Source organism: Anopheles arabiensis, chromosome 3 (assembly GCF_016920715.1).
Source record: "Anopheles arabiensis isolate DONGOLA chromosome 3, AaraD3, whole genome shotgun sequence".
NCBI classification, from domain to species: domain Eukaryota; kingdom Metazoa; phylum Arthropoda; class Insecta; order Diptera; family Culicidae; genus Anopheles; species Anopheles arabiensis.
The window spans coordinates 73594118-73607830 of record NC_053518.1 but is presented as its reverse complement, the minus strand read 5'-3'; the positions used below and the strand labels follow the sequence as shown (position 1 = coordinate 73607830).

Here is a 13713-nt window from a genome sequence, read left to right as displayed (position 1 = left end):
ACAATCGTACGATGACAATAGAACTCGTAAGAAAGTGCGTCTCCACCATCCCATCCTGCCCTGAAATGGCTTTTCAGCTCATTTAGCGAATCTAGCGTAGAGATGCGCGTAAATTGTTTTGCCGAGACCGCTGTGCCGCAGATCCGACAGCGTCAGAGGTCAGACAGGTGTCAGACGGGAGTCAGACTGGGCCGTGGGGCGCACGGGAACTAATTTCTGTCTCGGCACAGACCGAAAGGCGTAGCACTAAAAATAACAATTCCACTCCGGCGAAACAACGAAAAGCATCCAGCAGCATACGCGATAAAGTGTGTAAAATTGCCTGCTGCCGGGGCGTTTTGTACCCCGGTGGCCCTTTTCGGATTCGCAGGGCTTCTCGTTTGCTTCAAAATTAAATACGAAGGTTTTGAAGTCGGAACAGCTGAAGAAACAATAAAATAGCGGGGAGCGGGGATCGCTCACTCATCCTCCTCTGCCCGCGGCAGCGACAGTTGGTGAAAATTGGCCGCTGCGTGCGATGGCGGAACGGCAATGCACTGCAGACGGACGATCGCAGGCCGCAGGCGATCGAAGAGGGAGTGGAAAACACACAGAACGGGAGGAAGGCCAACAAATTCTACAACCGCTTTTACTACGGAATTCGAACGGGGGTTTTTTACCACTTTTTTACTCTCCCCTTTTCACGAGGTGGAATGTTTTGCGCCCGCTTTGCATGGTTCCCGTGGTTTATGTTTTCGTGCTGCTGCTGCCGCTGCTACTGCTGCCGAGCATTGCGTGGTTGAGTTTTTGGAGTTTTGTGATTTATTTATTTTATTCGTTCGCCGCGAAAAAAGGAGTAACACTTTAAAGCATTGTTGCTTTTAGTGATTGCTTTAATGATTTCAAAGCACTCCGCAGCGACCAAGCAGGTTCGGGACAGGCAAAGTGCTTTGCATTAATCAGTGTTTGTCAGAGAGAAAGAGAGCATGGGAATGTAAAATTGGAACGCAAAAAGTTGCCTAAATTTCGGAAGCGTAACTTTATGATTAAGATGTAGGGCAGGCAGAAATTCTTTCAAAAGTATTAATAATTAAATAAGGCCTTCCAGCAGCAATCACACAAAATTTAGCAGTTTTGGTTTTCGCTCTTCGCTGTCAAATAACCCTTTTGTCGCGCCACTCCAAGCAGTCATAATAATCTGCACACAAACCTTTAGAACAATAACAAGTCAACGACAAAGCGCTCCAAACAATCACCATGCGGCACGTGGCACCGTAACTCCTTCACTTTGTTTCGCACGGCATCCGGGCACCGGCGCTTCGAAAGGATTTGTGCGCGTTACTTCGCGTGCCAATACCGGCGCCTTGTGGCAGCCAAATGCGTCAAGAGTGACAAGTTTTTGACAGATTACACGTTTCAATCCTACCTTCTTCTGCTGCCTGCTGGTGTCCTTCTAGGTCTTCTCCGGCACGGAATCGTTGAACTTTTTGTCACCTCCATCCCGACTGGTTCGATTCGCGTGCGCGCTTCCACACACACTTTGAAACTTAGATCGCACTCAAGATGGGATGCCTAATTTGTGGTTACGGTGGATGATGATTATGGGCCCAGAGAGTTGTGTGATTTATGAAAGCCGCCGGCGATACGGAGCTTCTTGGTGTGGAGTTTGATTCGAGTGAAGTTTTGTGCAAAGCTTTGAGCATGGTTGAGTGTAAATCACTTCCAGCGAACGGTTTATCTTAATGTCATCTAAATAACTGGTCGTGTTTTGAGTTAATGCTCGTGCGGATTGAGTGCTTGATTTGTAAAAACAATAACCTATATTTGCTTGCTTTTATTCTTCCAACTTTTTCGAATCAAGGGGGACCACCCAGAGGTGGAAGTCCTTAGAATACTGCCAAAAACGCGTGGAAAAACGCTGTAATTTGTTAAAGGCATTCAGTGTAGCTTAGATATCGATATAAGTCTACTATCCCCAGAAATATCAATATTTTGGATTTGGTGGATTTCTTCTAAGTCTTCTCTGGCGCTACAACCGCTTTGCGGTCTTGGCCTGCCTCAGGAGTCTCCGAAACCGATCACGGTCTCAATTGAATTGCCTTCAATTTGGGCCTATCACGCCTCCTCTGTTCTCAGTGGACGGCCTAAAAAGACTGTACGAGCAGGATCGTCCGTATCCATGCGTACAACATGGCCAGACCACCGGAGCCTGGCGAGCTTGATACGCTGTACGACAGTGAGGTCGCCGTACATCTATAGTTCGTATAGCTCGTCATTATAGCGGCTCCTCCATTGTCCTTCCACACATACGGGGCCAAGTATCCTTCTGAGCATCTTCCTCTCGAACGCGGCTAAGAGGGTTTCGTCAGATGTGGACAGTGTCCATGTCTCATAGGCGTATGTGAGTACCGGAACTATATAGGTACTATATAGTCCCAGCTTCGTCCGGCGCGACAGGTTCTTTGAGGTGAACTGATTTTTCAGGCTGTAGAATGACCGGTTGGCAGCCAGCATCCTTGCGCGCAACTCAGCTTCCATGCTATTGTCGTTGCTGACATTTGACTCCAGATAGGTGAATTGTGGGACGACTTCAAACGTGCGTTCACCTATCTGCACGTCACGCCTACGTAGATTCTGATTATTTGTTGGCGGGCCCGCTGATGTTGCCACCATCAGTTTGGTCTTTGCCTCGTTTATCTGCAATCCGAGGCTCTCTGCCGTCTGCTCGATCCCTTGGTAGGCTTCTGCTACATAGGAGAGCCGCAGACCAATGATGTCTATATCATCAGCGTATGCCAGGATCTGGCTTGACTTATAGTAGATGGTTCCCGTAGTCTCCACCCTCGAGTCGCGGATGGCCCTCTCTAGCGCTAGGTTGTATAGGAGACAGGCATGCCCGTTCCCCTGGCGCAGACGTTTGAGAAAGTCCTTAGAATACTGTAATTTGCCAAAAGCATTCAGTGTAGCTTTGATGTCGACATAAGTCTGCTATCCCCAGAAATATCAATATTTTGAATTTGGTGGATTTAGTGTCTTAAATATTTATTCAACAATTTTTTGTGCAGAATAAATCTTATATAATGTTTCCAATTTGTCTATGAAGTCCTCATCGTTTTTACATTGTACTTTACATAGAAATGTTTCCATAAAGTTAATCTTCTTAAGATCTTGAACCATAATACACTTATAGCTTAGTTAATAATACGCTGTAACCTCATTTTAAAGGTCTATAATTTACCCTCGTTATCTCTTAATTTGACTCCTTCCTATCCAACGATAAGCGCATTAACTCCATTGCGTCCTTTCACTTTCTTCTAATCTTTCTCCCCAGATGTGCATCAAACGAGCGTGAGTGCCGACACCTTCGAAGCATGACTGCAACCTAAAAACCACCGTGAAGAAGGAAAACTAACTCACACTACAACAAAACCAGCCGTACGATCGTCCAACTCGTCATCGTCTCTGGAGGCAGAGAAAGAGCGAGATTTGAGGCGTTACAAGAAAACGCAACCACCCCCAAGAGATGATGGCGGACTTAAGTGGCTTTGTGGCTAATTCCCACTACCTTGAGCGGACAATCCACCACGTCACGCTAGTGCTGCTCCTATCACTCACCCTCCTGCCCACCGCGAGCAGCTTCTGTCCGTCGCTGTGTACCTGCGAGAGTGATCGCAATCTGCGCACGTCCTGCATTAACGCGTCGCTCGAGGTGGTACCGATCCAGCTCAACCCGGACGTGCGGTACCTCAACCTGACCGCCAACCAGATCACCAACGTACACTTCACGCTCGCCTTCTACTATCAGCTCGAGTCGCTCGACCTCTCGCACAATCGGCTCGATACGCTCGGCTCGAAAAACTTCGAATCGCAGGAAAAGCTGCTCGCCCTCAACCTCACCCACAATGTGCTGCCGGCGCTGCTGAAGGACAGCTTCCGGGGGTTGCGCCGGCTCGAGCTGCTCCGGCTCGGCGACAACCAGCTGGAGCAGGTCCATCCAACAGCGTTTCAGTCGCTGGTGTCGCTGCGCCGGCTCGAGCTGCCCAACAACCGGCTGGTAAGCTTCGAGGAGGGTGTGCTGCGGCCGCTGGTTTCGCTCGACACGCTACTGCTGGACAACAATCAGCTGCTGGAGGTACCGTACGGGGGCAATCTGGAGTACCTGCGGTCGTTACGCCATCTCGACCTGTCCGGCAATCTGATCGAGTTCGTCGCGAACGACAGCTTCGGTACGCTGCACCAGCTGCACACGCTCCGGCTGGCCGGCAACGTGCTGATGGAGCTAGACTGGAGCGGTTTCAGCGGTTTGAGCGCGCTCCAGCTGCTCGACCTGGCTGACAACAATCTAACGGTAAGCCGCTTAACCGTCCTCAAAGGGCGCCTTCTTCTTTCGCTCGATCGCGCTCCTCAGCTTTGATTTGAAATTCAAATTAGCGTAGTTTAATAAACCATCTCCAAGCTGCAATTAAATGTGTGCGCCGTGAGATACCGTTTCGAAAGGTTTCTCTGCCCTTTAAAGGGGGGCCTGTTTTGGAATGGTGAAACGCGTGAAGAAAGCGATACCATTTGTTGGACAGTTGACGTTTCGCCCTGGGTGCATATGGTTCATCACGTCATTGGCCGCGCGTTCGATGAAAGGCGGCGAACGTATTTGGTTTCAAAATAGTCAAACCGGTACCGATCAACTCCAGGCCAGGGCTTGTGATGGACATTTTTAAATGGGTGTAGCCCTGGAGGAGTGGTGGATTGGAGACAGAGGGGGGGGGGGGGTCGTAAATTAAGTCAATGGAAAGGATTAATGCACCACGCCACCGGTAGGGTGTGTGGTAAAGTTTAATTTTGATTCGATACGGCACCGTGGCGCTTATGCGTGTGGATTTAAATGCTTCGAAAAAGAGGAACTTTTTGTTATTGTACAGTTTTGGTTGCGTAAAGCTACAATATTGTATTAGTTTGTCTTTTCCTTTGATTTTATTAGGCAGCGGTTTGAGGTCGTTTTTATTAACTTATATCTTAAAAGTATCAAAACCTCGTATATTGTGTGATCCAACGGCTTTTTTCATGTTTAAGTAAGCATCTTCTTTGGTACAACAATCGTTGTTGGTCAAGGCCAGCCTGTCATAATAATAGGGAAAATATTGGCCAAATTTAATGTTATTTAATGTAAAATGCATTTGACAACACCTCGTTTGAGCCTCTAAGCAAAGCATAATACATCTTCAACGCTTTCTAATTAACGGTTCAGTCAAATTACAACATGATGCAAGTTAAATGGTTTTATAAAATACAATTACAAATTTTTTAAACTTGATAATTGATCAATTAGTAAATGTATCTAAAACAACTAGAATCATTGCCGCCAAATGTAGGCTCTAAGACATCTGTTTTTTATATAAATTGTTGCCTCTAATGCACCTATTTTTGTCTGTAAGACATCAATTTTAGACTTTTGTAGGAATCGTGATGAATTTACAAGGTAATTAAACAGATTTAAAACAACTTGAATTTGATATCACAAAAAATGGAAAAACAGTATAATTTGATAGTTTTTTATGTAAAAAATAATAAACATAAATAAATTTTTAACCAATTAATTACTCCTCCTTGATCACATTTCAACTTTATTCAATCCATTAAAACTTTCAAAATTGGCATAACAATTGTATTTTTTTAGTTCTATATATAAAATTATCAACTGCTTAACTTTAATTCAATCATTTTAAAATAAGATTCAGATATAACTTGACAGCCGGTCTGGTGGTACAGTCGTCAACTTGAATGACTTAACAACATGCCCGCCATGGGTTCAAGACCCGAATAGACCGTGCCCCCATACGTAGGACTGACTATCCTGCTACGGTAGCAAAAAGTCACTGAAAGCCAAGCTCATTTCACTAAGTGGGTACAGGCAGGCCTTGACCGACAGCGGTTGTTGTGCCAAAAGAAGAAGAAGAATAACTTGGCAGTAAGCAATTGGAATTCCGTCATGAGAGACTGTTCAATGTACAAAAGCAACATTGTTTTATGTTATACTACTGATGTTACAAATTCAACTGTTACACCATTACATTTCAATAGTTTTGAGTCCCAAACATCGATCATTATAGCCTGCAATGAGGTTATACACTACAACGAACTATTGAACTGTTCCTCCGGTGAATTATTTTCACCCCATTGCATCCCATCATCGATTGCTTTTGGCTTCCGATAATGCTTATGACTTATTTCCAGTTCAAAATTCCCCCAGAGCTTCTACTATCCCTCCCAAAAGGGGAAGCAATTTTCACTTTCATCGTGCCCTCGACCATCGCTTTTTACACTTGTTGTTCTGTTTCTCTCATCCACAACATACAGACCATCCCGACGGTGCAGCTGGCGAAGCTGTACAACCTGACCACGCTGACGCTGAGCGGCAACTCGTTCGTGGAGCTGCCGCCGGTTGCCTTCCAAAATCTGTTCCAGCTGCGTGAGCTGCATCTGGACCGGCTGGATCGATTGGAGCACATCGATACGAGGTAAGTATCGCCCAAACTGCAACTGCAACCCACTCCGCCTTACCGCAGGCCGTTAGTTATGAAAATGGCCAGAATATATTGACTTATTGCACGATACTGCACGGTGTTGCTATCGATGTTATCTCGAGTTGATTGGTGGTTGTGGAGGAGGCGAAACGATCGGTTCGCTCTGCGGGCGGGAAGGATGTAATAAAAACGAGCACCAAGTCGTAGTACCCAAGCTGTCATCAAATGTTCGTAACGATCGATTCAGGATTATAGCCTCTTTTTTCGATGCGCGAGAATGTGCCAGGCATGGCAAAGAGAAAGGGCGCAACATATCTTCGCTGTGAAGTGTGAAGGTACTTTCATTAGCGAGCGCACTCGGAATGTGAATTTAAGCGCACCGTCGCTCACGTCTGAGCTCACTGCTTGCAGTGGCTGATGAGGTTTTAAATTTTTATAACCATCCACAACACAAAGCACGTATCCTGTATCTATAGCAACGGTGATGGGCAATAGAAATACTCCCAACGGAGGTTTCACTTTGATGGTTTCATGGTTTCGCGAATGAATCATTTCGGTGTTGGTTGAAAGTTGAAATGCCACCGTGTCTTTTAGAAATTAAATTTCAAGCAGACATAGAAAAATGCTAAAATTTTTGAACTTTATTGATGTTCACTCATATAATTTGATTGTACTCAGTATAATCGCGTGCACAGTAAGAAGATCTTAGTTAAAGTTCATAAAAAGAAGGAAATTTTCACCGCTGCATGGTGAATGCCTTAATGCAATAAATTCCCAAGCTAGTTGCTCATCTACTGCCAAACGAGTTCACCTGCTCGCTGCTCGTATTTGGACAAACTATTTTCAAAATTAAAATCAACCCCCAGTCACGCACGGTGACGCTATTCCTGCACGACTCATGCAACGGGACGGCAGGATACGCAAAGCATCCGTTGTCTACGCCAGCAACACTCATGGCACCCATGGCAACGAAGGAAAGAAAGCGAAGCGGACGGCAGTGAAAGTTTTGCGCTGCGTGTAATTTGGTGTAAACCCCCCTCCCCAAACGGTACGGTCTTCTGGTTCTGGTGGGCAAAAATAGCAGTGCACAAAGACGACGAAACACGCGTGCGATAGTTCATCATCAGCACGACACGGCAGAACAGAACAATAGCGAATTGCCGCTAATACCACGGCACCATGGTGGGAAATCGCAGGCATCGAAATTTAGCTATTTTTACGTTCGTTGTCGGTAGAAAACACACAAAAGGGCCAAAGGGAAGAAGTATCTGTATTGTTAGCTCTGCGTGTCTGCAGCTGCCAAATGCCAGCGCGTGGCAGCCTTGGGTCGCTTCCGTCTTGTTGGCGTAAAAATGGAGTTTGGCACGATCCGCTGAGAGCCGCTGACAGTTCCCCGGGCAGGGAGCAACACATATCCTTACCCGTACGGCGCGATAGAAGAGAGAAAACTATTTCTGACAGGTTCAATATATTGTGCGGTCTGAGATGCACTTTTGCTTGAGCAAAACAAGGGAAATAAATGATAAAAGTTGAAGGCACTGCTGGCGTGATGAGCCCCGCAGGAGCATAAAGATCGCTTTACGAGCTGATGGTTAAAGAACAATCAACTGAAACAAGACATGTGAAGGTTAAATGCGTGATTTCATGTCTGCGGAATGAACTTCGTACCAACAAGCTTACAGGCTACCATATTCAGTAAAAGATAATCCGTGTCTTTAAATTTGATGTCGACTGAAGTGCACGACGCTCATCCACCGGTGACTCAGAAAAGGGAAACATTCAGCTCGTTGTTGACTGTTTTTTTTCTCATTTCAATTTCAAAAACGGTTGCCATCATTTTACTCGTTTTAACACAAAAATATCCATACGTTTGGTTGGAGTATAACAAACAGGCGCGATCATGTGTTTTCCTGTACACGAAGCGTACAAATTGCAGCACCATTAACAATGCTATCTTATGTGTACCAGCCACAAATGCTCCCATCCTGGCCAAAAGACCAACCATTCGCTCGATTTACCATGTGCGTCGTAAACATCGTTGCTGTAAGACGTTGTGCATTTGCATTGTAACTCGCAGCACTTCATGGGGCCTGTGGGCTGTGTAGGTGACAGGGACAATCTTTCCGGGCCGGGGCCGGTGCGGTTGGAGCATGTACCGGGTGGAATAAAATCAAAGTGAAATGAGTTGTAACAATGAACAAGGATGAGTGTTGCTGTTGTTGGGGAGCAAAAGTCCCTGTTATGGAGGCGTGTTTTTTGAAGAGGTGGATAACTGAATCATATACCTCATTAGCTGAAGTCTTGTGGAGAATTTGATAAAGTACTTCAATAAATTATGCAAGTAAATAAATAAAGCCTCTAATGTACCCAGAAGCAAAAGAAAATGTAAAAGAAACGTTAAAATATAAACTTTTCATAATTTTGCTAGCTGAGTCGTAGTGATTGAAACAGTTACATCTTTACAGTAAATGAACTGAGTTGATTGAGTTTTTTTTTAAATTAATTTGCTATTAGACTCCTTCTGGTGACCATAAACTCACTCATAGTGAATTAAATCTTCGCTCAATAGTGCGATTATCCCATGAATTGGATTTGAATCATTGAATCAGCTCTCAACGCTGACTGATAACTCACTCATAACGAAATCAATAATTCTTCATTTCAAACTTGGGAGTATAATCTTGTTTTAGCTCACGTAGTCGAAAAGGAACTCACTGTGTTGTAATTCGTGAATCAAAAAACTCTTTCGATAAATGAGTCCTGATGAATCATTTAGCTGTTTTGATTCACTTAAGAGTCCCTCGCAGCTAAGTCTCTCATTTGTGAGCAAAATAATTTTTTGATAGCTAAAACTCAACGAAACATTAAACTCTCTACGCCGACAAGGACCTGACTCATTCATTCAGCGATGAATTAAGTCATTTGTGAGCTCAACAGCTCTTGTGCAAGTTAATTACCGATGAATCGTTCAACTCTTTGGATCGGCAGCTTGTTTGAAATAATTATTGGAGGATAAAATCTCGATAAATGGATAACTTCTTCGCACTGACTCGTAACTTACTCTTAGTCGACTTAATCGACTCGATCTAATTCGCCATTCAAACTCATTAACCCAGAATCAACTATTGCTAACTCGTTTGGTTCATTTCCATAACACAGTTTTACAATTTTTAACTTTCTTCTACCTTTCCCTATTCTCTCCCCTCAATCCCTTCCTACAGAGCCTTCATCGACAACACACACCTGCAGGTGCTGACACTCGACGACAATCCCTCCTTTTCGACCCTCCCAGTACGGCTTTTCCACGGCAACCCGCACCTCATCGACATTTCCATGCGACGGAACGCACTGCTCACACTGGATGCCGTGCAGTTCCCGCTCGATCGGCTGCAGCGCCTGAAGCTGGCGGGCAATCCGCTCGTGTGCAACTGCACCATCCGCTGGCTGTGGCGGCTCGTCACCGGCACGCTCGACGACGACGACGGGGACGATCCGGACGGTGTGGCTTTCCTCGGCAAAGCGCTGGCCGATCACACCAACATCACGACCGTGCTGCTGATCGACAAGGACGAGATTGGGTGCGATCTGAACGAGGACGGGCTGGTAACGCGTCGCATTCTGCGCAACATGTCCGAAAGCGACATCAACTGCCCGGCCCATCTAGTAACCGTGCTGAGCGTGCTGCTCAGCCTGCTGCTGCTAGCGCTCGGTGCTGGCGCAGCAATCGTCTATCGGCGCAAAACTCGCGAGCGCAAAAAGATTCTCCAGGAGCGCAAGAACGTGCACGAGCGCATCGTGCCGCAGAAGGTGGATAAGCTCGAGCTGGAGCGCTATCTGGCGCAGCAGGTGCTCTCGAACGATTATCGCGAGCTGCGGCCGGCCTGTGATCTGCCGGTACGGTACGACCTGAAGTATCCGGACCAGACGGCCCACCAGCTTGCCGTGGCGCCCGACGTGGATCCCGACTCGGACCATTACGAGAACATAGACTACCTCCAGCATCAGCGTGCCCTGGGCAGCTCGACCGCCTCGAACGCTACCACCCAGTCGATCATTACCAATCCCTTCCATCAGCAGCCACCGAGCCAGTACCACTTTCTGGCCCAGGGGCAACACCCGACGGCTTATCAGACGCACCAGCCACATCACCACCACCATCACACTCACCACCCGACTCATCATCATCCGCATCCGCATCATCAGCAGCAGCAGCAAACGGCGGCAGCACCAGCGATGACGATGCAGCATCCGCACAAGTACGCCCACCATCAGCATCACCAGCACGCCGGGACGGACGGTGCTGCCAACAACAGCAACACCCTGCCAGTGCCTCCCGGGCAGCGCAGCCTTAACAACTACTCACCGAACTTCTTCATCTACGTCCTCTACTCGCACTTCATACTGCTGCTGCTGATGTTATGATGAGGTGCAGGGCATAGCGCTGCAGGGTGTATGGTGCGATAGGGCAGGCGCGTCGCGCGACGCCGCTCCTCTCGTGGCTGGCTGTCAATGAAGCAATTCAATCAAACTCTCAAAACAATCGATCGAAACCGGTGCTGAATGTGTGTTTATGTACATAATGTGAGAACAACTCGATACATTTTTGCTTTCATTTTCCTGTTTTGTTTGAGATTTTCCCAAGTTGACGTCGCTGCATGTTACTCGGCAGGCACGGCAAGGCTAGTAAGACATAACAGCAAACTGCAAATGTAAATTACTGAAAACCCCATGGCAAAACTCGTACTAGACTAATGTTAACAAACTCCGTACGTAAGGTTAAGGTGAATTGTTTTAGTTTTTTTTCTTCGCTGCAAAAAATCGTTCAAATGCGCCATATTAGATTAAGATATTTTGTTTTTATTAACACGCAATTGTACTGTAGGATGGGTAAAAAAGGTCTTTAGAAAAGTCTTTTATTGATTGCAACTGTTGATATGTTGGCTGCTAATCGTGTTGTGAATTGCATTATATGATCCGATTTTTACTTCTTAATTTATCCTTACCTTCTAACCTACTCTACACTCTTGTGTCTTTACTCTTAAGGACCTTTTGTTTACTTCCAACTGTTTATGTTGTGCTTTATCTGCTAAGCGTTCCTCTGTGCTTCCTGTTTGACCCTACACTAACAACTTTTTAGCAAACCTTTCTGCAAAATTAATACCTTTGTACAGTAGATAGAGATAATTTATATTTTTACAAATAACAATTACGAAAAAAAACACGAAAATTCATTCAAAAGGAGAAACCAGACACTAACACTAACTCACAACATGTACATCGTGGAAAAAGAGGCATAAATTTGATAATTGAATGAAACAAGAAATGAGTAAAAGGGATGTTAAAACAATGTAAACAAAAAGCGATAATCTAATAAGAGTGAACTAAACAATGGATAGCGCAAAAGAGAGTTCCATTGAAGTGTAAAAAATCATTCTTTAGTTGTCTCCAGCAGTATAAGCAACCCCCATTATATAAGCCTGTTTAGCGGAACATTTTTTTGTACGAAAACAAAACATGTGAAAATTAAAAGCAATCATGGAAAAAAAGATAAAGGTTAGCAAAAGATAAAACATTTGATAAAAAAGGCGGAAACTAATTGAACAAGACAAAAACGCGTAAGAAATGTGTAATACTATTGATAATATTACGAATATGTTAAACTGAGTTGTTATAAGACTGAGCTAGTTGGAGAAAGGTAAATAAAAAAAAGCAAACATAAAAAAGGCTACTGAAGAGAAAATAAATTTGACTACTGAAAAATGCGAATCCAGCCCAACGGGTTTCCACTTAATTGTGCCGGTGTTCCATCCATATTCGAAGAAAAAGCTATCGTTTCCGCCCTTTAACTGGTTCGATCGTCCATTCCGATTGACTTTGAATTGTTCACTTTTACAGGCAGGCGCACCCAAACAAACATCATCGAGCCGGCCTCCGTTTGATGTTGGGTATGAATATTTCATCACCCGGAATGGTTAAGTAGTGAAGGACAGCACGAGCTTACCGGTTTCCGTCTTTTCGATGTAATAGGAGGGGGGAGGGAGCCCTGTTTACCTGAGAATATTGTCTATCGTCCTACCTGATTGAAAATGCACGTGGGCTTTGGAGCAAGCTTTGACAAACAAGGTACAGCGTCGCCTACTTTCTGGTGCAATGGTTTCTTCGTGGGTTCCCGTTGGACTCCAAAATGATCCAAATTGCTCGTTGTTTATTGTGGAAATAGTAAATAAAGGGTGGAGCTTTTGGTTCTTTCAAAGGAAAGGTACGGTTGAGAAAATGATTCATTATTTATTTATCCGATTCTAATGTTGTGGGAAATTTTAAACCATGCTGCCCGCTACAACTCGCGGCACTGAAGTACTGAATAAAACATGACTCAACGACAGAGGTCAACATCGTAAAAGATTTGGTTAGAGCGTCGCTTCGTACGGTGACAAATGCAACGATTTTGATGGTCCGATGCACTTTCAGCTGCATTTGTTTGAAGGAGGCGCTTCATAAAATAACACAAAAACGTGATACAAACATGACTAACGTTTTGGATTGCACTGCAAACGTAACGACATAAAGGTAAAAAAGAAACTTTCTTGAAAATTGTTAAACTTCATCCAAACGACCAGTTGAAATATAAAAAAACGGTAAAATCGTAAAAAAAACATTTTAAAACAAATAATTGTAGAATTTCACGTCATCATTATTTCATTCGTTTCCTCCTTAAACTGTTTAAATTTTCTTCTTCAAAAGTCATATTAATTTCATCATAAAATATTATCCATGTTATCACCTTCTTTCTCAATTTCCCCAAAGAATTTTCCTTCATTTCCACAAACCAATTTCCTTCCCATAATCGCCAAACAAAAATGGCGCCAATATTTCATGCACGCCTCCTTAGATAAACTCAATGCTATTAAATGTTAAACTTTATCTCCCCAACCAAACCACCGTGACCGACCAACATCGGTGCAACGTCTTCCCCACCCCCTCCCAAACAAAACAAAAGCAACCTTACGCCACCATTTTGGAAACTGGTGTGCGGCTGTGTTTTGGGTGGAAAATATTGCACCCATTTCGACGGCTCCACTCGAAAGTGTTCCGCACGTTCGATTCGCCCGTTTCAGTTTTAAGTGGTGCATTTTAAGACGCCATACCTTAAGCCCCTCTCAATGCCTCCCCCTGGGGTGGAGAGGGTGGTTGGTGTGTGTGTGTATATAAAAAGCGA

At 44.8% G+C, this 13713-nt stretch overlaps 1 protein-coding gene across 3 annotated transcripts in view; it reads left to right on the top strand.

Moving 5' to 3' along the window:
* LOC120902565 (nyctalopin-like) overlaps window positions 1-12263 on the top strand; it is an 86187-nt gene extending 73924 nt beyond the window's left edge. For all 3 annotated transcript variants that reach the window (XM_040311406.1, XM_040311407.1, XM_040311408.1), the window contains 3 exons: window positions 3311-4327; window positions 6331-6491; window positions 9719-12263. In XM_040311406.1, the coding sequence (XP_040167340.1) occupies window positions 3503-4327; window positions 6331-6491; window positions 9719-10919 (2187 nt within the window). In that variant the 5' untranslated portion in view covers window positions 3311-3502 and the 3' untranslated portion in view covers window positions 10920-12263. The remainder of the gene's footprint in view (window positions 1-3310; window positions 4328-6330; window positions 6492-9718) is intronic.
* Window positions 12264-13713: the final 1450 nt, after the last annotated feature.